This window comes from Watersipora subatra, chromosome 10, assembly GCF_963576615.1.
Source record: "Watersipora subatra chromosome 10, tzWatSuba1.1, whole genome shotgun sequence".
NCBI classification, from domain to species: Eukaryota; Metazoa; Bryozoa; class Gymnolaemata; order Cheilostomatida; family Watersiporidae; genus Watersipora; species Watersipora subatra.
In genome coordinates this window covers 57,903,888-57,927,577 of record NC_088717.1, presented here as the reverse complement: position 1 = coordinate 57,927,577, position 23,690 = coordinate 57,903,888, and the positions used below count along the sequence as shown (strand labels likewise).

The window sequence follows — 23,690 nt, the reverse complement described above, 5'->3', positions numbered from 1 at the left end:
ATAGCAAATCTGATGACTATGGTGAAGCAGTGGCAGCAACAATCAATTTGCTACGTATATTAGGTTACTATATGCGTACCGGTAAAGGTGATTATGGGAAGCATATGACGAATCCTAACCATGCCAGTATTTACAAATAACAGAGAGACGGAAATTGCATGCGCAGCTTAGGCAGAAGGACACAGGAAATGTGACACTTCTACTCTGAAAGCTATAATTGTTTACCGTACGTTAGGAAAGACTGGTGCAGCGGGTGAGCACTAGTGCCGCGGGTGGGGACTGGTGTAGCGGGTGGGGACTGGTGCAGAGGGTGGGGGACTGATGTAGCGGTGTGGTGTAGGAGTGTGGTGGAGTGACAGAGGACTGTCGCGGCGGGAGTGGGAACTGTGGAGCAGAGAATAAAAGCTGCGACAAGAGTGACGTCTGCGTTGGAGTGAGCGATGCAACCACTTTGGTTTAGTCAGCATTTAGATCTTGCATATACAAATACTACAAACACACTGAGAGCATTAATTTGTTGCAAATACCAAGTGGTGTGAGCCTTGCAGGCTGAGAGACTCTGTGCTTTCCCTAAGAGATTACAAGAGATGGAGGCTTAATATACACAACATTTAGGATGTGCGCACAAATGCCAGAGAAAGTCCATGCAAAACTGTGCACCCTGGCATTACATCATTTCTGTGATTGGCCTTAAAGCAAAAACAAAAAGCTAATGATAATCAAGAGTGCTCTCATATGTTATAAGAAACAAATACGTAACATATTTACATTTGTTTAACGTTTATTAAGGCCACAACACTGTGCCTCTATTAAATGCTTCATACCAAAATTCCAAAGAGAAACCAAGAGAATGATTTTTAAGGCCCTCTGAGAACCTCTACATGGAAGGAAGAAGGCATGTCATTAAATCTATTACTACATTGTTACAAGGTAGAAAATCTACAAGTAAATATACAATATGTAAAGTGCATGCGTAGTGTGAAATCGCAATGAGCAACAAACACAGTCCGCACACGAAAAACCTGACACCTTTGAATCAGCCTGATCTTACAGCGAGTAGTGAAGGCAGTGAATTGCTATCAGCAGCCGGGCCAATCTGGATTCGCATCGTGTCCATCCCTTGCAACTCCTCAATACTACAAAATTGAAAGGTTACTTTACATATAAAACAAGCTAGATGCACACATAGCTTGTGTCAGCTAAAACTTCTCATGTATTTATGTATGCATGTATAACTTTTTATTGGCATTAACAAACTATCAACAAAAATCATGTTTTTCGTTACATGCCAAAAATAAAAATTAAAAAGGCATAAATCAGGAATTATTGAGTGAGTTGAACAAACGTGTTTTAAAAGTTGGTGATCTAATAGTATTGCAAAGGAGTCATGATAGTGAATTGAAGGCTGTAGTAACACAAAGTTTATAAACTGAAACATACGATGTTGGATGTAGTAAGTTAGTGTTATGGAATAAAAACCGATGTTTTCAGGTTATGCCAACTGTTCCGACAATTATTAGATATTAGACTGAGCTGCAGACTGTTGCTTCCTTGTCTGCCAACCAACAAAACTAGTCCCACAGAATCGTTTTAGCACACCAAGCTATTGCCAATATAAAACATTTATAAACAACATGGATGAGAAAAGGTAGTAGGGCGACTGTTTATAAACAACATGGATGAGAAAAGGTAGTAGGGCGACTGTTTATAAACAACATGGATGAGAAAAGGTAGTAGGGCAACTGTTTATAAACAACATGGATGAGAAAAGGTAGTAGGGCGACTGTTTATAAACAACATGGATGAGAAAAGGTAGTAGGGCGACTGTTTATAAACAACATGGATGAGAAAAGGTAGTAGGGCGACTGTTTATAAACAACATGGATGAGAAAAGGTAGTAGGGCGACTGTTTATAAACAACATGGATGAGAAAAGGTAGTAGGGCGACTGTTTATAAACAACATGGATGAGAAAAGGTAGTAGGGCGACTGTCTAAGCATAGCTAGTAAAACTTGTGCAATACCAGCCTTTCTAAATGCTGGTAGACTTTATAGATGAGCCTCACGCAATACAGCCTTGGGCCTCACTCAATGTAGCCTTAGGCCTCACCTCATAGCATAAAAGGTGAAACTTATGCCCCGAGCCACCAAAGCCTTATAGAGTTATCTGGTATTGAAACTGAATCTTCTTCAGACTCATCCGACTCGGCTTCATTTAAATGGTGTGACCTTTGACCCGAGCACGATGCAAGCATGGCAAGGGTGGGATGAAAACTAAAATAGATTTGTTAAATCTAGTATTCATAGTAAATCTATTTATACTTGTAACCTGTTTATACTTAAATCTAGTATTTAAGTTCTTTCTGCAAAACCTAGTAACAGCAGAGTTCACCTATATCTTAAACCTAGTAACAACAGAGTTCACCTATATAATAAACCTAGTAACAACACAGTTCACCTATATAATAAACCTAGTAACAACACAGTTCACCTATATAATAAACCTAGTAACAGCAGAGTTCACCTATATAATAAACCTAGTAACAACATAGTTCACCTATATAATAAACCAAGTAACAACATAGTTCACCTATATAATACTGCCCATGTCTGACAAAACACTGTATCTCATAAATTGCAAACTTTCGGTAAATGAGCAAAACGTGTTTAGCATCAGCCACGGCCTACGGTTGCTCGAGCCTAGTAAAGTTATATACCATTCTATCCAGAAAAGTGCACTCTACTCACTGAGCATTCTTAAATTTTTGTTCAAACTCTTTTTTTGCAAAAAAATAATGATAAAGTGTTTTGCCCGACAATCACTAATTGCTGTACTTTATCCCCATTGCCTGACATAACAACGCATCACTCTGATGCAGTGTTTCTCCAGACAATTAGCTATTTATTAGATGATGAACATAACTGACACAACACTTTATATTTACATTTAATGGTTTGATACAGCTTACTACAGACCGAATTCAGGAACAACTGTTTCTTTTCAGCAATTGCGATGTAACATGAAATAACTTGTAATAAAAATAATAATATAACACAAAAAATAACTTGCAATTCTAGTTCTGCAGTTTGTTGTACAATGTGGTACAAAATCTACAGCTTGTCATGCCACGTTGTGCACTTTTTTAAACTATGTTTTCAACAATCATCTAATGCATGTAGATCACGGTGTGTCAGCAATTAGTCATCCTGTGAGATAAGATCGGGTACATCTGAAGCATTAAGGTAGGACCAAAATCTATGTCTATTCATTGGCATCAGTAGGCAGAGTTTCGCAACAATGTCAGTTTTCTTCTCATCAGTAATGCCCCTTGGCCTCTCTCTCATCATTAGTGGTTCGTCAGTTAGACTGTGCTTTTTTTTCAAGAAATCCAACTCTTGAAACTGAGATTGATCGTGCGATTTCTTGAGCCAAACTGATGAGCTGTTCTTTCGAAACTGAATCACTCTGCATTCAGCTAGGCGGGGACAATCTTTACTTAGCTTTGCTTGACTTTGTCCTCCGACAAAGCGACGAAAATCTTCATTGACAGGAACCAGCACTGATGTTTTCGAAACCCTGCTCGCACACTCTATGAAGTCATTAAAGTCGTATAAATTTTTCATTGCCTTCATTTCTCTTTCTACACCAGCATGCACTGTGTCTGCTGACATGAAGGTGTGCCCAGCCTCAAGGTACTTGAAGGTGACTGTGTCAGCTTGCATCTTTCCAGAATTCATAAGACTTACCATCGCAGTTATTAAATTCCAATTTTTGTTCTGCGCCGCACAATTGTCCATAAAATAAACAATATCATCATAATCTCGATCGACTTCCAGTGCTTTCATGTACATAGATGTTATCTCTTCACATCTTCGTTCAGCCAGACCTTCATGCCAGACAATACAAATGTTTTTGGCTCTGGACAAATATGCTTTCACTGGTGCAAACGTTTCATTGAAAGCAATGATGCGTTTTGTGACGCAAACCGTTTTAACACCTGGCAATCTTGGCAGCATTATGACCTTTTGTAAGTCAATGCTTCGAACGATTTTGCCTTCCTTTAATTTACTAATCTCATTTTCGTATTCACTCCTGGCCAGTGTGTATTCTGCCTTATGTTTGGCTTTTCTCTCGCACAAGCTACAGTCAGTTCTACAGATACCGGTGCTCTTGTCGGTGTCATGTATCCCAACATCCAATTCCAGGCACAACTCACATTGCTCCTCTCCTAATTTCACAAATGAGATGTTGAGCTTCCGTATATGTCGACAATATGTTTCGTACGAACATTGGTAGCGTGGATAGCGTTGAATGAAATTTGAATGCATTTCTTTCTCTGTTAGTTCATTAGGCAGATACAACCTATTTGGTGCATGTGATCGACGGTAGTGCGATATGCAAGGATTGTATGACCGTATATGTGATTTTATGCGCTCAACATCGCTATCAGTCAAAGCATGGTGAGGAGTGGTCTTGCCTCGCTTGTCGGGTGTTGGGGCCAACAGGTATGGATCTGATTTTAGGAGCTCTTGTATGACAGAGCTGGATGTAGGGTAACCGAAAGTAGCTAAGAAAAAAGCTTCCCAAACTTGGACTTTACTTCCATCGTCGGCTATTAGGTTGTACTTCACATACCAAGATCTGGAGGTACCCGAACCTTTTGTAGGTTGACGATCTAGCAAGCTCCACAACACTCCTTTTCGGTCATTGTAGCATTTTTCCTAAATTCCATCCACACTGCAATGCGGCCCCGCGGATTTAGTTTTTCACAGCATTTGTCTTTACAAGCACAGGGAGGTCGGAGTGGGTATTTTCGGATGTTTCGTTCATATTTGTCTTGTTCGGAACGGATTTTCTTAGTTGAATTTGCATCTTGAGATTCGGCTGCTGTAACACAAGCCAACATATAATCAGCTGAAGTAAAAAGATTCAACTTAATTGTACGTATGGTAGACTTTAAATAATAGTAAGAAAAACCCTCGCAGTGTAATTTGAGTAAACTTACCATCAGCGGAAGAGACACCACTTTGGGCTGTATCACTCAAAGATCGTTTGTGGTTTACAGATATATTTGAATATGCCATGCTCATGAAGCTGTGTAGTTGACTACTCGAGTCACATTTACTAACTGACGTAGTAGAGAAAAACATTAAATATTAGTATTGTGTGTTTCTAACAAGCTTCAAATTGACACCTAAAAATCTCTTCATCACCAGGATTGGTGTCTGGAATTTTGTATCGAACCAGTATGGGTAATCTTATCAGTCCCTAACATGATACTTCTAACTGAAAGCAGTTAACACAATCATAGTGAGTGCGTTAAGATGCATTGTTTTGTCAGACATAACGTCTTGACGCAACGGTGATGTATTGTTTCACCAGGGTTGAAACTACGCTAATGAATGATTTTTGAGCCAAAATATTTTAGGACAAGACAGGGAACACTATTTAGATGTGAAATATGTAAAAAAGTGAAAATTGAAAATTTTTGAGATACAGTGTTTTGCCAGACATGGGCAGAATAGACCTAGTAACAACACAGTTCACCTATATAATACAGCTAGTAACAACACAGTTCACCTATATAATACAGCTAGTAAAAACACAGTTCACCTATATAATAGACCTAGTAACAACACAGTTCACCTATATAATAAACCTAGTAACAAAACTAATTATCTGATAGCTATAATAAAAAATAGGTTTTGCTCAAATGCATAGAATAGGGGGTTGTAAGTCATGACTATAGCAGATTTCATTATCAAAAGCTGCTTTGCAATGCAACATGGAATTGCCTCCTCGTGTTAAAAGGTGAAACAATCCCATGAAACTACAATTTCAGAGTTTAAAAGATACGTAAGTCTATATCAGGAAAACGAGTTAGGAGAATATGGGAACAACTGACCATACAGAGTTGACACAATCAGAGCTGGCAGTGAAGTTTAACTTGCACTCAATCTGTTGTTCAGACTCACTGGTGCTGCAGTCAATCTCAGCCAAGTCCCATATATTGACTGTTCCATTGTGGTTACCACTGCACATATACCTGGATAGTGACAACAGCAGCACTATAAAGGTCAAATACAATACTAAGGCAAGCCTAATTGGTAGCTATACTGTAACATCCAGCTTTAGATCACTCATACCTCGCGGAGGGGTCAAGGTCAAAGTAGATTCTCTGGTTAGTCCGCACATCCCTTTCTAAGATAGCCAATATCTGGCCAGGAGAGCGCATGTCCCACACTAGTAACTCTCCGTCCTAGAACAAGACCGATGTCTAATCCCTTATGCGTTTGTTCACTGTAGATGATAAAAACAGCTTTCATGAGAAGCAAGATTTTATAGCGGGAGGTTTTAAAGAGCTACCTTGCGTGCTCCGCTGTAGAGACAGTTACCATCGGCAGAGAACTTTATTTGTGTGACACCCCCGGTGTGGCCCTCTAGTATCATGCTAGCTTCATTGTTCCTCTGATCATAGACACCAACTAGCAAATGTTTGGAAAAACGAGGTGAACATAATTGTATGACTCGGCCAACGCAACAGCATAACAAGCAGTGGCAAGTTTATCAAGGTGTGGCGCAATACAGACTTCAGTGCTGAGGGTAACATGTCAAAACCCTTGCAAGGCCTTAAAGTTCAAACAAGAACATACTAAGGGATATTTTGGTAGTTTATCTTCATCTATGCGCATGTTGCAGGCTGTACGCAGCCTGCAACATCCTTTTATACAAAGGTGTACACTCACTACGCTGTAATAGTCAGTATAACACTACTAGGATACAAATTCAGGAGTATAAAAACAAGGCAGTATGCATATATATATATATATATAGTATATGTGGTTTACACTGTAAAGTAAAGTGCTCAATAATCGAGTCAATTAGAGCTGTGTATGAAGTTTATTAAAAACTACAGGTTAAAATCATACTACTAATAGTTTCATGCAATCGCGTTATAATTGCAATTGCAATATGTGCAATTGCAATATATATATATATACTAGCTGTGCCACCTGGCGTTGCCCGTGTAATAGAACAGTCTTAGGACAGAAAATTGATTTGTATTTAACATATAACAACATTTGCCATTATAACTTTCAAAGTACATACCATGATAGAAGTGTGTCGTGTAGTTGAAATAAATTGAGAGAAAAATAAAAACAACTGTAAAGGTCTTAAAACTTTCTCAAACAACTGTACCTTTCAAGCTAGTAGCCTGGCATATAGCCAATGGAAAACTCCACTAAGCTAGTTAATAAGGTTAGGCTTCCAATGACGGTAAGCCATGACTTTGAGTCTGTATTGTTGTCCAGCTCAGCTGTTCTAATAATAGCTATAGCCGGACTTCCAACAGACGGACTTTCAGATGGACTTTGAGAAATATATATATATATATATATATATATATATATATACATGCACACACATATATATACAACCATGTGTGAAAGTATGGAGCCATATATATATACATTCTTAATATAGTGTAAGAACAAGGCAGCATATACAGATACATGTATATATATATATACCGTTTGCGTATATTGTTTCCTCATCCCGGTTAACCCATATGGGTGGTAATTTCTGGTCTAACTCGAGTCTCCTACCAGAGACCTGGTAGTTTGAGCACTCGCCTCAAGATCTAAGCTGTTCCCAATAGCGCACTTTTCTGCAACTCACCTGAGTTGATTGCTGTCGGTATCTGGGCAAGCCATATTTTATGCGCCGGTGTCATTGCGCCCAATAACATATATATATATGTGTATACATATATGTATACATATATATATATATATATACACATATATATCTACACACATATATACAACATGTAAAACCAAGTTATTATACCCTGAGATAGCCGCTTGTGAACTAGAAAATAGTCACTACTACTAAAGGAAGGCCTACATTGAGCAGCTTTGTGAGTAATTTTGCACTCTCACCACCTGCTACAAAAGTCTGATACCTAAACAATATACAGAGTTGCATCATCTGCACTCATGAATCGTGATAGCCACCAGTAATCCAAGTAGTAAGTCAAAGTAACTTGTAGCAGACAACTGGTCAATAATGAAATACCAATTGTTTAGTTATTATTTCCATTGCAGATATCTATGTTCATTGATAACTAACTAAAAAATATCTGATCAACAATCTTTTACAGTCAGACATACAAGGTTGGTAAGTGCTGATTTTGCTTCATATGTTAAAATTTCATGTGCTGGAAAAATATTCATACAATAATACGTTGAATTTCATTTCATTCACAGCTCAAAAACTTGATGAAAATTACCTCCAGTAATTATAGGTACAGTACATAGATGATTCATAATAGAATTATATAACTACATTTGTAAGTACAAACTAAAGAAATAAAGTAACCGTGAATAAAAATAAGCTTTTTATGTTCACTTTGTATAATTATTGAAAACTTGGCCATATTGTTGAGGTGTAACCGTGGTAATACAGTAGAAGTATAGTGCGTAGGTAAAGATACTAGTAGAAATACAGAGATTGTCCAACTCGGACTAAATCAAACAATTTTTACATTTTATCTTCAAGTATCACAGGTAGCTGTTCTATGTTATTCATTTTAGGATTGTTCTCGGCAATGCTGCCACCTTCTGCATCACAAAATTTAACAGACTGTTTAAAAGAATTACTAGTGATTTTTAGAGAAATTATAGAAAGATGCCCATGTGACTTTATTATTTGTTGTTTCGCTTCCAACTACCAATTTGCAACTAACTACCTAATGCTACTAACTACCTAATGCTACTAACTACCTAATGCTACTAACTACCTAATGCTACTAACTACCTAATGCTACTAACTACCTAATGCTACTAACTACCTAATGCTACTAACTACCTAATGCTACTAACTACCTAATGCTACTAACTACCTCGCTCACTAGTCCCCTCGGGATCACTTTACAACTATAACATGAAGATATGAAGGAAATGTCAATGTTATTTGACGAAGAACCAACCTGTATGGATGTGAAAGAAACTGCCGATATACATTGTATCTACTGATTTACGAATGTAAAAGTAAACTCTATGAAATAGAATGTACTGATTTATAAAAATACTATGTTTCGAAAAACTTCAACAGTCGTATGTTAAAAATCACTTCTCATGTAAAGGCGGATATTTGCTCAAATTTTACATTGTATGTTGACAAGTCCACATTTAGAGATGATCATAAATTAAGGTTTGACTGTATTACCATCGACTGTTTCACATTGAATTCTATTGGCCAACTCCAAAGGTAAACATTGCAAGTTACAAATCATTCAAATAGTAAATCAGATGGCAATTTTAGGCTATGCCACTTTCTGGAAGCAAATCTAAAAAAGTGACCAACCAGATTTGGAATAGCTCCCGGCGGCAAACAGCTGTTCAGCTGGTAGAAAATCGAAACAGGAAATGATGCCAATCTGTCCTGTGCTCCGACGCTTATGCGTCTTCACATTCTCAATCTGCCGACCAGGCTGGCTGACATCAAATACGCTGATTTGTTTGGTTGAGCCAGCATAGATGAGGCAGCCATCCGGTGAGAAAGAAAGGCTGTAGGCGACATCTATCTCATCCTTTATAGATTTATACAATGTAGGTGAGTATTCATGTTTAATAACTCTATGAAAAAAGAAGCCTAGAAATACCTCTATGAGTAGTCCATTCTCTGTAACAACATAGATCTTGTTATTAAGAAAAAATCATTTATTAAACAGTTTTACTGTATGTTGGACATTATATGTACATTATATAATTTGTATACTTTTAAGTTGTATAACTTGTATCATGTTAAACGCTACTATACAAACTAAATAATTACGCTATGCAAATTGAGTAGTGTGGCTGCTTTAATGAAACTGCAGGACCGACATTGAAAGCATGATTTTAATAGTTGCTATCTTTGATGACACAATTAAAAATGTTTCTACGCAACTATGTTAAGAAGACAAGAAGTCATTACTAGTTATTTACACTCATGCGTAATAATCCAGATAGGCAGATACTCATGTTTAAGACAGGGGGAAGACATAGCATAACCAGTCATGGTATTAATTCATAATTAGAAAGATTTTGAGATTTTACACTAAGTATTCACTTTGAAAATGGCTAAATACCCTGAAGAAGGTAAAAGAGCCGTGTTTGTACACAAGCAACGGATGTTCTGTCCTGTCTGTTTAGCAAGGCATATGTAACCTATTCCTAGCATGTGAAGGTGCATGCTTGACACAAAATTATGGGTTGTTGATACCTTTGGCCACAAACGATTGAATGAATTTGTCTATTCAGCTTTTTATATCCGTATCTATATATCTAAATATATATATATCTGTATCTATATATCCAAATATATATATATCCATATTTATATATCTAAATATATATATATATATATATATATCCGTATCTATATATCTAAATTAGATGAGAAGGCTGTTGTAGCCTACTCATCTGCTGACAGACAATTGGCCGTGACAAGTTATGAACTTAGCGGTAGCAGGTGAATAAAAGGGTAACAGATAAATAGAACTATCATATTAGCCACTTATAATGCATCAAAGACTGTGTGGACCATTCTATTTTAGTACTACTCCCACCTTTCAATTCTATTTATAGTTATCACCTAGCAATCAAGTGAACTAGTGAATCAGATGACAACTTAAGACACTGCAGCTTTCAAGCATCAATTTCAGCAACTCTAAGGAAGTAACCAATACAACTTAAGATATGCCATGGACAACCCATTGCTGTCACTAGTCACAACTTACAAGGTGGTTGATTATAGAATATGTAGAAACAAGCTGAGAGGAAATTGAGTCCCAGAGGTGTATGGGTGCGTGCTGTGAGGTTGTGATAAAACAGCAACTATCTTGCATGGAACTGTCCATGAGTGGGTACCATGAGTAGTCATATATAGTACCACCCTCTTTCACAGCTCCCACTGACCTCTGTAATGTAGGAATAATAGCCATGGATTAGCACGATAGAAAAGTGGTTACTCAAAATAAAACTATAGAGAAGCGTATACCAAGACAGAGTAATACTACCATCTCAGGTATGGCCTCTGAAAAGTCTCCTGTGTAGAACTGAGAAGGGAGGTTGAAAATTCTCATCTTCCTGTCATCAGAGCAGCTAAGAAGTTGAGTTCCATCCCTCGACCTGCCAGCACAGTTAATTTTATGCCTAGTAGACACATTAGTAGAAGTTCCTAGCTCTTACAGTATCATTCACCTTACCTACCACTTTGCACCTTTTAAGAAATGCCCTTCAAACTCAACTCTAGCAAAAGCGAGTTGATAAGGCTGGGTGTCTCGACTCAGGTTATATATGGAGAAGGAAGGTGTCTCAACAGTTTCAAGATCACCATCACCTAGAATACACACAGAAGGCCAATCGCCACTCTTCATTCATTCTGTTATACATCTAATCGTCAAACTATCACAAACAATGAGCTGTAGATCCGAAGATGCTAGAGCAAGTATATTTAAACATTTTAGACAAAGTTTACCACCATCATTTTGTTAAATATTACATGTTGACAATGTGAACAAAAAGAAGAGCACAGTGGTGATCTAAAGGCTGTTTTTGCATATTCTGTGGAATTCAACAATGAATGATTGATGGATGATGAATTTCCCAACCCCGATCATGTGCATACAATGATAGGTCCAATGACGTTTTTCTGTTAACCTATCCTTGTCACTTAAGGGTTGACTTGCAACAAAATTCACACTACAGTTATTTGGTATCAAAAGATTCACCATGTCTTACTCTGTTGTGTTGTAGGCGCCAAATATGTGGACATGTGATTACAAGCTCTTAAAAGCTCAAAAACTAAAAGCAGCCGTAGATTGGAATCTGTTTATTTATCTGACGTATTCATTACAGTTGGGTTATCGTTTTGTCACGTGATGTTCTCACGTGAGTTGAAAGGCCAATAAAAAGCTCAATATAAAACTTATCGTAGCACTAGTTTATGACAAACACTTCGGGTTTCACCAAAGACCCCGTATCGAATATAGATGCTCGCTACTTTACAGTTTTGTTTCGGCTTGATCTAATTGTTAAGTCGTAATCTGATCATGTGACCCAAAACTTTGCAAATAATTTTTGCAGCACTTTTCGATTATCACAGGTGACCAACAGGCTCCTCTTGATTATCAGACAATGATATGTACTCCTTCGAGGTAAGTTTAAAAAATTAAATGAATTTTTACGGTAAGTCATAAGATATCAGTGTTAAAAGTGACAGCATTATGATGACGATAAAATAGACGCGTAAGAACAATAGACAAGGTTTTATTGAATGCGTGAAGTATATTTGTGAAAATATTTCGACGAATAAGATTGCATGAAAGTGTAAACAGAAACCATCTCTCACAACTACGCCACATTTGATCCGTTTTGGAAAGAGAATCCAAACTACGGCGGTCTCGTGTGGCTGCGATTAACTGTTCGTTTTTTAGCTTTTAAGAGCTTGTAATCACATTCCCACATATTTTGCACCTACAACACAACAGAGTAAGACATGGTTAATCTTTTGATATCAAATAACTGTAATGTGAATTTTGTTGCAAGTCAACCTTTAATATTAGCTTTCACCAAACACATGTACTAGCATTTACCAGCAAGCTTTTCGTTAGGTTGAAGCGAGAGTTCTTCACGGTTTGATAAACTGTCAATGGTTACTTGCTGATAAGCATCTGTTGTCAACTGAGCGCCATCTGTGACCCTTTCAAGAGTAAGAGTGTCTGTCAACTGAACTTTCTCTGTATCCATTTCATGAGTAATACCTTCTGTCAATTGAACTCCCTCTGTGACCATTTCATGAGTTGGTCCTTCTGTAAACTGAGTTTTTTCTATGACCATTTCCTGAGTGGGCTCTTTTGTCAAGGGAGCTCTCTCCTTGACCATTTCCTGAGTAAGACCGTCTGTAAACTGAGCTCTCTCCGCAACCATTTCCTGAGTAAGACCGCCTGTACACTGAGCTCTTTCCGTGACCATTTCCTGAGTAGGACATTCTGTCGACTCAGAGAGCTCCATGTTTCACTATATAATAATAGGAGATATAATTTTGTAAAGCAGATCTTTCTAAACTCATTGAAGCTGTCCAAACGCCAGAGCTAGAAGAAACAAAATCCCAAATGTACAATAGTGTTGCTATAGCAACTACGGTATAAAAATACTAGTACATCCTCCAGAATAATGTTGTGCGATAGCAAGTAAATACTGGTAGCAATTTGAGAAACCCGACAATAGCCAAGTCAATACGGATCGTTACTAAAAACTAAATCCATCAAGAGCTTTCATATTGCCAGCCCGATAGTTTCTTTTGCGCATATTCAGGGATACATATAATATTTAGGGATTTGTTTGTTAATATGAAAGAAAAGTATTTATGAATTTAATTTATTAATGCTAGTCATAGATGTATTGCACTGCATTACTATAATTAGAAGTAATAATCGCAATAATTTGAAATGAGTAATATGGCACAAAATTGATTATGCCCCAAATAAAAACGAACATTGTTCACTAAATTTACCGGCAAGGTTACCCATACAGAATCATATACTGAGTGGTTGTATATGGCAAACATTACAGACCTAAGCACCTATCTAGAGTTGATGTGTGCAAATCATGTGCTCAAGGCCAGACAAACTAGACAACATCGTTTAAGCTGTCATATCCCTACTCGTCAGTCTTCCAGGCGACACTGTAAAAGATTGAGTGACACATTTTGATACACGCAGCCACACCACTCTGATGAGCGAATCACTATTTTATTCTTTCTTTTATTGAAAGTAATCACCTTTATAATTTTACCATAATTTCTATGACTTCATTGACTTTGTGCACTGGTCAGAAATAAAGTTAATATTCAATTCAATATATAAATATAACTATTTGATATGATCAGAATTCATTAGATATTGCTACGCTATTGCTGCTGTAGAGGTCGATGAGTGCCAGCTTCAGTTGGAGATCGAGCAGGAGTTCGAGGATGCCTTTGCAAACATGGCTACCCTAGAGGACAAAGTTCTAAAGGATGCTAAGCTACCTGCTACCCAGGCTAAGGTAAAGTGACTTACAGACAAACCAGCTGTCTGTTGACAGGTAGGCTCACTTAGCTCTCGACACCTTAAAGAATAGAGAAAGAATAATATTATTATGCTTTATTATTCATCTTGAGGTGTTGACTTATGTTCTAAAAAAAGAATCAAGGAGATTGACCAACCAGAAGCTGAGATATAGCCAGCCAAACACAGGTCTACCAAAAAACATAAGTGTTTTGGTAATCATCAATATATGACGTATGAAATCGACTTGTGTGCCATTGGTCAATTAAGCCAACTAATGAGCTCTCCTATAACAATCACGGCGTTTTAGCCCTGTAGTACCCAGACCTAGAAATAATGCTATAAAAAAATTTTTCTGCTTGCCTTTCAGACTATTTAGACACCCTTTTACCATACTACATGTCATTATAAGAACAGAGTTGTTTTTTGTGCATTTTTTTTAATGTGCCAAATTTGGCACATTGGGTAATAGATACAACTAATCAGATATGCCAAATAAACCCAGATTTTATGTTATGAACACTTTCAATGCAAATGCTTACTGAAGAAAATTAAAAGTATAATATTACTATAATAGCAGTTACAACAATAATAATAATAATAGTTTTCAATAGCCAAATACCCAGTAAACGAATAATAAAAAACCAGCTCTACTGTGAACAAAAACATACATGTACATTACAAAGTAATAATCTAATGACAATGATAAGTAACACACGCACGTGTAAGAAAAATATAATTAAACACCAACTAAAGATGATATGCCCTCGAGCAGTTTCTGTCTTTGTTTAGACAGAGCAGGACATTGCACTTCTGGCACTGTACAGTGCTCTTGCCATCTGTGCAATGCTTGCACCTCCCTCTTTTGTCAATTAACTCTGGCCAGTGCCCAAAACTGTCTCTTCGCACATCATCGCAAGGCCCAACTCGTGGACGCTTTGGAGCTGACTGCCTCGCTTGAGAAGATGCCGACCTTCTACCTCTTTTGACGGCATTTACTTACGTCATACTGCTAGCAAAAATTGCCTGAAACCTTCGTCTATTTAGCACCTCCTTTGCAGGCAGTTCCAATGATTGGCAGTCGCGACGATACAGCAGCCAAGCGTTGACTACACCAATCATGATACATTGCCAAAATAGGTAAGTGTACCATCTTCTAGATCGCATTAAAAATCGATATTTGGCCAAGTATGAGTCCAGCAAGTCTATCCCGCCCATGTAACTGTTATAGTTGCGAATCAAAGCTGGCATAGGAATTGTCACTTGCTGCTTTTGCTTTTTATCCCAGCGCTTGGCCTCTCCAATAGGTTCGACAGCAGCCTCAGTGGATAGAAGAGTGACTGCACGATTATCGTACCATCTGACTGCTGCCACATTATGAATGTCTTCAACTCTGTAGTCAAAGGATCCTCTGCCTTTCTTCTTCAAAGTTTTCTCATCACTTAGAGGGCATCCTTTCAGCCGATTCTGTCTAACCGTACCTGTATACAGAATTCCTCTTTCTTTCAGTTTTGCAATTAATGGAAGACTGGTAAAGACGTTATCTGCAAAAACTTTGTGATTCTTTCCAGGTGCTAGTGTTGAAGTGAGCTTAAGAACTACATCAGCTCCTAATCCAAGCTCAGTTCGTTGTCCATCGCCTCCTTGATACACATCAAAGTCATGAAGTAAGCCGTCGATTCCCGCTCTGCCACATATCTTAAATCCCCAAGGATGTGGCTTCCTTTTGATGTACTGTCGTATCGGGCTCTTTTTTCCATTATATGGGACTATCATCTCATCAATCGAGCAATGTTGACTTGGTGAAACAGCTAGACATCTTTGTTGCAAGTTGTCCAGAATTGGCCGAATCTTCCAAAGTTTATCCTTTTGCCTTACTTCTTCTGACATGGCCATGTTATCAACAAAGTGTAGTGAAAAGAGTAAAGCTTCAAACCGATTTCGACTCATTATGTCACTGACTGGCCCATACGACGACTCACTTTCCCAGTATTGACGAATGCTGCTCATCCGTACCAGTCCCATGTGCAGAAACATCCCAATCACTTGCTCGATCTCTTTGCTACTGGTATCGATTGACTTCCCATTTTTCTGCACACTGTACAAGTTTGTTTGTTCAGCAATGGTTGCTATCATGCTAATACCAATGAATTTTTGAAAATAAAGTAGAGGAGTGACAATATCTATAGGTGGTGCTGTGGGTAGACCTGCATACTCTACATCAGGCGCAACAAAATCTTTTTTCCTCCACCTGTAAACAGGTCGGCTTTGTTGAACACTTTTGTCTCGTTTGCATGCTTCAGGTACTGCCAATTCATTCAATAGGAGATTGCTTTCTTCCTCGCCACTCGAGTTGTCATCCTACAATTTATTGATGACAGCATTGTTTGCATTAGCAAATATGAAAAAAGTTTTTTTACACTAAAATTTTGATCTGCAATATAATTGAAACGAACTTTTGATCTGCAGTACAATTGAAAGCCATTTTATGAGTACATGCAGCCTACATGTGGGTTTGTAATACATGTATGCACATCTCATTAGCATCATTTCAAACGGAAACTTACAGATACGTTTGGTTGATCTTGTGCGGGTAAAAAATCTTCATCATCACTTTCTTCAAACTCTCCAAAGTCACTTTCATCCCCATCAATTATTTCCAGCACATTCTGAACAGTGAGTTGCTTTTGTTTGTCTGTCATTATAATCTAAACATTAGATAAAAAAGGAAATTAATATTACACTGTCTTGTAAATGGTTGCACAACAGCCTTTCAAGATTTATGATATCTATTTTTCAGTTGTCAGTAATACTCTAGTAACGAATGGCTGTTTTAGTAATTCACTAAGCAGCCTCATACTGGAATATTGAGTGACTTGTAATTCCCAACGTGCCATTTTTGACCCATCTACATTCCCTCAATTGTTAAACATATTAAATATATTATTTCTGAGATAAATTTATGATAGACTGAAAAAGTAAGGCGTATTCTAATGTAATAAACCACAATTGTTCTAATACATACCTTGAAACTGGTGAATGGGAGAGAAGAATATCAGGGTGTTCACAGGTACAAATCTTTCGAGAAAATGGCCGACTTCAAGAACTAAGAAAGGAGCCTTAGTATGGTAACCATTCATTATAAAATGTAGGGCCATAACATAAAAGACCCACCCAGCCATGCAACAAGGAACAAAGGCCCAATTCACATTGCTGATGGGCTTAGTTTTGGTTCACAGTTGGTGTGCCAAATATGGCACACCAGGCACCACAGGGTTTTAATTGATTTAATCCCTGGAAGTATAGAACAATCAAATTGGGCCTAATAATCATCGCTCCTAGAATTCCGAACCAGTCCCTCTGACGTGTAGATTAGTTTTAGCATAAAATAATTACACGCATCTATTATTTCGCAACATTTCGCTATCTTGCTAGTTCAGCTCAGTTTTGTTGTTCTCCTACTTAGCTTCCCTATTCAGACTCATCTTTAGCGTTGTTCAGATTTTTTTAACTATAGCTAATAAATGGAATCAATTAAATCAATCATCAATCTCGGTTACCATTTGGAATTTTCTACAAATTATATTAGTTACATCATTTATTCTATACGCAGTTATATTATTATTTTGTATAATATGCATTATGAATATTATATAAATCATAAAAAATAATCATAGATAAGATAATAGATCAATAGAAAAATCAAAGCAAAAGTTATCGCTTTCTTTTCTTATAGCAAGAGCAGCACGGTCAAGTTAGTCTTGTTAAGCTTATGGCTGTAGTGAACTTCCAGTCCGTTAATAGTGACGATAATCATGAAAATCAACTGAATGCTGCAGTAGATACACAGTAGAAGAATGCTGCAGTAGATACACATTAGAAAAATGATGAAGGAACAAAAAGTCTCATTCCTATTTCTTATTCTAAACAAACTGCAACTCGCGGATATCGCATATAGACTATACACGCGCTGTTCGTTGAACAGAGGATCTTCGGAGCATATCCGTGGAGATCGAGTTAAAATTTGAAGCACAATAGTCAAAATCTGCTCTTCTGCTTTGAAAAATCACGGCGAGGGGTTGTGGGCAAATGCCTTTACCACACAATGTTTGCTTGATTTTTCTGAGAAACCAGAGCTAGTCTGTAAATTATTTACTATCGCGAGAAGCGTTTCACATCTCGTAGCCAAAACAATCATTATACATAACGGCGGTAAGGGTGCGCAACTCCGGCACATGACCATTAAGTCGATTTTATACGTCACAGTTTTCGGGATTTTCGAAGGGTTTTCCTCTGATTCTTTATTAGGTAGACCTGTGTTTGGCTGGCTATATTTCAGCTTCTAGTGGGTCAATCTCCTTGATTCTTTTTTATAACATCAGTCAACACCTAAAGATAACTAATAAAGCATAAAAATATTATGTTTTCTCTATTCTTTAAATCAGGGAGGTGCAGAGGATGCTGTTTCGGCAACAATCTGTGCTAGCGGTGAGGCTAGCCAAGCCAAAATAGGTAGCATGGTAGCCCAAGAGAAGTCTTCTTGGGCTAAAGAGATAGAGATGCAGCAGGAGGCCATGATAGTAGAGGAGCCAAGCTCTGGGGAGTTTAGGATACACTCTCCATATGACTCAGATGATGTCGGTAGGAGGAAAGAGTCACCAGTATGCCTAGTCAAGGCAGGAGAGCAGGTAAAACAAGAACAGGTATGTACTCAGCACTTGCAGGTTAGAGCTGAAGAGAACAGGTTAGGCTAGCGAAAGCTATGACAGCCGGAAGTATGGGAAGAGGCTGATCCAACCCACACAAGTAAAGCCAATTTCGATTTTAGTACAAGGTTAACATCTGATTCACAGGCTATCTTCATCCTCATGTATGATTACCATGCCCCCATTTAACACCTTGGACAAGCTTGCTAACTTCTGCTCCTATTGTGACCAACACCTTAACGAGCTCATGATGACTGCAAGCCATATTAGTGTACTAAAGGATAGTATACATGTGTGTAAGACACGGTCTCTAACGCTTGTGGTTTCCGAACATGATTCCTGGAGGTAGTAAAACCTACGTTTGAATCCCAATAATTAGGCTACAGTGTCTAGGTTCAGGGCTCAATAAAAAAAGGGCATGTTATATATGCCTCTATGCACATTATAGGTTCCGAGGCTACGAGGGACTCGCCAAAACCCTGATCAGGATTAGGACGTCACATGAGGTACAAGGGCTAGGCCTTACTATATATACTGAGAGAACCAACATTGAGCTTTCTTCATACTGATTTTTCCTACTGGAAAGTGACCACAAAAGATACGACACTGCAAAGAAACTTGTGATGGTAACTCACCTATATATATATATTTCTCAAAGTATGCGTGTCCCTCCAGCTATAGCTATCATTAGAATAGCTGTAGCTGAACAACGCTGACGCAACATCATAACGTACCATCATTAGAAGTTTAGCACTTATTAACTAACTTACTGGAATTTTCCATTGGCAATGTGCCAGGCTAATAGCAAGTGGCAGGCAACTCATTACTGCTCATTGTTTATAAATTGATTTTTAATGCTATTTTCAATTATCAATGTGCCAGGCTAATAGCAAGCGGTAGGCAACTCTCATCACTTCTCATTGTTTATAAGCTGATTTCTAATACCCTGGCAACGCCGGAAGGCGCAGTTAGTTTATATATAGAATGAACAGCAGTGGCCCAAGAACAGATCCTTGAGGAACGCTCAACCTTACAGATCTCAATGATGAGTCGCACCCATCTACTACAACATACTGTTTCTTTTCATGTGAAAAATCCTCAATAAAAAAAATAACATGAAATCCAATCTTTCAGTTTAGCTATCAGTTTACGATGGTTTACAGTATCAAAAGCCTAAGATAAATCCAGCAAAATAATGTTAACATTATTTTCCTTATCTGTTTATGACAATATGGGATCAAGCGTTTGCACTAGCTGAGCCCCACAAGATAGCTAATTGCAATTAGAATTGCAAACAAAAATATTTTGTACACTTTGCATACAACATGCACGTACACTGAAGCTGAACGATACGTACTTATATTTTACTAGGGTACTTATGATTTGTGAATGTGGACGTGGCCAGACGCTAGTGTAAAACGAAACTTGATTTTACTAATATTATTCACTCCTTAGAAGTGTTGCTTTCAACTGTAAACAGCGTTAAGTGACAGATTTCTATGTATAAACTCCAACATAGAAAGTTCTGCCCGCGAACTATATCTTCGTGCACGCTTGTACCCAATTCCTATTCGAGCAACTGAGTGGACTCGGTATAACACCTTTTTAGCACCTCTACATTTGAAGTCCACAACTAAGTTATCTTAGCGAGTAAAGTATGCTTTGCTTTTGAGAAAGGCATCGTTTCCGTCAATATAAATTGGTAGTTTTGCTGATTAGCTGTTATAATTTATTTTATCCAAACCTATAGCCATTGTATTTTGGTGTAAAGTATACTCATCGGTCGAATATTGCAACATAATTCTATTGTTGTTGTTCAAGTTTCGAGCAGTTTCTATCGCTGCAATTCAATTCCAAACTGCTTTCTAATCATACAACATTAAGAGTGTAGCGACGTAATCAATTGTTTAATAAGCGAATCGTGGTTAATTGTGCATACTTTTGTTGATTATACATTCTGGATGAGCAAAGTTTTTTGCAGTTGTATTCAGGCATTTATTGAGCAGCACAACCAAGGTATGGATATGCGTACAACATAATACATGTACCATAGCTCTGAGTTTTGGGCCTCTGAGTCCAAAATGATTTTTAATGTAACAAAGTGTCAAATTGTAAATTTTAATTTCACGTCAGACTCTGGCGTCCCAGCTGAGTACAACCTTTATAATACCAATCTGGAAGTTGTGGATAGCTTTAAATATTTGGGCGTGATTATTACAAATACATTGAGCTGGGACCACCATATAACATCGATTTGTACCAAAGCATTACAGACCTTGGGAATGATAAAACGGGTTCTTTTTAATGCTCCTAATAAAGTAAAGAAAATCGCATATTTGACTTTATGTAGACCCGCCTTGGAGTACGCTTGTGAGGTCTGGGACCCTTTTTTAGTCAAACACATATCTCAAATTGAATTTATACAAAGAAGAGCCGTGAGATTTATATGTAATTTGAAAGGAGTTGCTAGCGTAACGGAAGCTCGAGAGAATATCCAGTTGGAAGTTTTAGAGATCAGAAGAAAACGAGCAAGACTCAACCTTTTAATAAACATTTTATCTAATAGCACACACTCAGCGCTAATTGAAAGTTTTAATTTTTTAATGTCCCAACCACACCAGTATGACACCAGATCATCTCGGTCTAACGCTCCAAAGGCAATCGCCTGCAACACAAACACATATTTTAACAGCTTCATTCCACGAACTTCTCGGGATATTAGATTGGGAGATCATTAGAACAGGAAAGTTTTATTAATTGATGTTTTAAATTCACTTGTTCAAATAGATAAATTTTTATTCTTATACAATCTATGCAAACGGTCTCCACTTCCTCCTTTTGAGGTCTCGAGACTCTTTTTAATCAGAATCAGAATCAGCTCTTTTCACGTGCATCCTACGTAGTAGACATTACCTTTCCGTATCTATGCTGCATACTAAACCTCACATGTTTGTTGGTTTTTTACTATATTGGAAAAGCTTGATAGACGTGTTCATTAAATTTGATCTCCAATTTTTGATCATTATTCTACATGTCGGTAATAGAAGTTCACAGCACTTAGCCCAATACCTCATCATCTTTCGTGTGAGTGTTTACCTATTCATTAACAATCACTACAATTCAATGCTGTAAACTAAGCAATAACGTACGTAGCGTCCTGCCCGGACTTGCATTATCAAAGCTTTTCTCATGTATGGAATATAAGGGCTGTCTCGGCACACCCACTGGTTATTAAGCAGAATCAAAACTTGACCATTTATTTAACCTAATTGCACGAGTAAGTTTTACAACTTTACATAAGCTTGAAAGATTGGCACTTTTGTGAAGTATTTTTCAATACTTCAGCAACATTTCAGAAAGTTGTTTGAAGCAGATTAATGTTATTGAAAGATTGAGAAAGAATTATAAAATTTTTGAAGTATGATATAGCTTGAATAATGACTTGCTTTATTAAATTAGTTTACTGTGTATGGCTTGAACCCATTTTAGAAAATATGAGTCTTCATCATGTTAAGTTAAATTATTTTCCCAAAATCTTTTCACTCGTTTAGACATTTCAGCACTGACATATATACTGTCAGATGACAGTATCAGTGAGCAGAAAATTTGATTATGACTTCAATACAAGATTTTGCATCTGTAACAATATATAAAGTGAGATAAAAAACTGGTCAATTTTAAAATGTAGTTTTGCCTGTTGATACCCACCCAAAATGGTATTCCGTTGAAACTACCTATACCAAGTCAAGTGTTAATTTTTTAGAATGCATGATGGTCATTGATAACTACTTGAACGATGCCAGGCCAAAGGTGAGATGGGTTCATATCTAGCTCTAGTAGCCTTGTTTACAATGACTTCCTTCTACTCTACCTGGGCTATGACAGATATTAGGACATCATCACAACCGTACAGCTCAAGCACATCATCTATACCTCAAAATAGTACAAGAGCCAGCAATGTTACTTCTACCATGACGCCCCATCCGCCCTGTCCTAGTAATGCTCAATGTAAACACTTGGATGGCAATTGTCTCAAGGAAATTCCTGGTTGTAATACTACTTGTGACTATGGGAAGCTAACAGACGTTTATGTACAGCCAGTGGAGTCGGTCCCTTGTGAGGGAGAGAGAAACCATTCCCGAACTCTCACCTGCGTGTTTTGTTACCAACTTCCTCAGGAAGACTATGACTGTGAATTTAATACATCTTGCAATTCCGTTGGAACATATTCCAGTAGAGTATACCGATCTAGGTGTACAGTTAAGCCAACTACTTTGTGTTTTGGTAAGCGGCACTTCTATAAAAACCGGCTATGTCATTGGACTAGGGGTCATAGTTGGTCTATCACACTCTTGCTTAGTGTTACATTAGGCGGGTTCGGCATTGATAGGTTTTATTTAGGCTATTGGAAGGAAGGAATTGGAAAACTGTTCAGCTTTGGTGGTCTAGGAGTCTGGACAATAGTTGATGTTATTCTTATATCTATCGGCTATGTATCACCTCAAGATGGTTCACTCTACACATACAGGGTGAATCTCACAGCTGCTTAGGCTATCAATTTATTTCGCTACCTTTCAACCATACAGATATTCCTTCAATTCATGCAATTCCTTTGTCGTTCATAAAGATAAGCATTCTTCACTTGATTAAGTATTATATAAAAATCATTTGGTTCAGTATAGTTGGGATTATCTGGTAATTTTTCATTCAATGTTTCAGTGCAATTCAAAATTGCGTTGCTGTGATTATCAGTTTACAAATGGACATTATTGGCATTATTGTGATAAATAGTTGCTTGGGATCATGATTATGGTTAAATACAATTAATTGATAGCAAATAATGATACAAATTGAAGACACTATTCTTACCTGCAAACCCTCTTTTC

General features: G+C 37.6%; 3 protein-coding genes across 5 annotated transcripts; 1 reads left to right on the top strand and 2 right to left on the bottom strand.

The window, feature by feature from the left end:
* Positions 1-791: 791 nt before the first annotated feature.
* LOC137405939 (telomerase Cajal body protein 1-like) lies at positions 792-20,345 on the bottom strand. Of its 3 annotated transcripts, none has more exons than XM_068092416.1 (12): positions 20,162-20,345; positions 13,625-13,734; positions 12,644-13,067; positions 11,259-11,388; positions 11,047-11,177; positions 10,787-10,944; positions 9,370-9,595; positions 6,367-6,485; positions 6,147-6,259; positions 5,906-6,046; positions 2,110-2,273; positions 792-1,136 (listed from the first exon to the last, which is right to left on the bottom strand). In XM_068092416.1, the coding sequence occupies exons 3-11, from the start codon at positions 13,059-13,061 to the stop codon at positions 2,132-2,134; spliced, it is 1,578 nt and encodes a 525-aa protein (XP_067948517.1). In that variant the 5' UTR covers positions 13,062-13,067; positions 13,625-13,734; positions 20,162-20,345; the 3' UTR covers positions 792-1,136; positions 2,110-2,131. The 3 variants fall into 3 exon arrangements, with proteins under 3 accessions (XP_067948517.1, XP_067948515.1, XP_067948516.1); XM_068092414.1 differs by having other exon boundaries at positions 10,787-10,966; positions 11,066-11,177; XM_068092415.1 differs by lacking the exon at positions 13,625-13,734 and having other exon boundaries at positions 10,787-10,966; positions 11,066-11,177.
* LOC137407257 (piggyBac transposable element-derived protein 3-like) lies at positions 15,098-17,238 on the bottom strand. The gene is made up of 3 exons (XM_068093865.1): positions 17,124-17,238; positions 16,666-16,793; positions 15,098-16,459 (listed from the first exon to the last, which is right to left on the bottom strand). Exons 1-3 carry the CDS (start codon positions 17,236-17,238, stop codon positions 15,098-15,100), a joined length of 1,605 nt encoding a protein of 534 aa, XP_067949966.1.
* A 152-nt stretch (positions 20,346-20,497) lies between the features above and the next one.
* On the top strand, positions 20,498-23,639 carry LOC137405764 (TM2 domain-containing protein C41D11.9-like). Its single transcript, XM_068092151.1, has 2 exons — positions 20,498-20,820; positions 22,568-23,639. Exon 2 carries the CDS (start codon positions 22,620-22,622, stop codon positions 23,352-23,354), a length of 735 nt encoding a protein of 244 aa, XP_067948252.1. The 5' UTR covers positions 20,498-20,820; positions 22,568-22,619; the 3' UTR covers positions 23,355-23,639.
* The last annotated feature ends 51 nt before the right edge of the window (positions 23,640-23,690 follow it).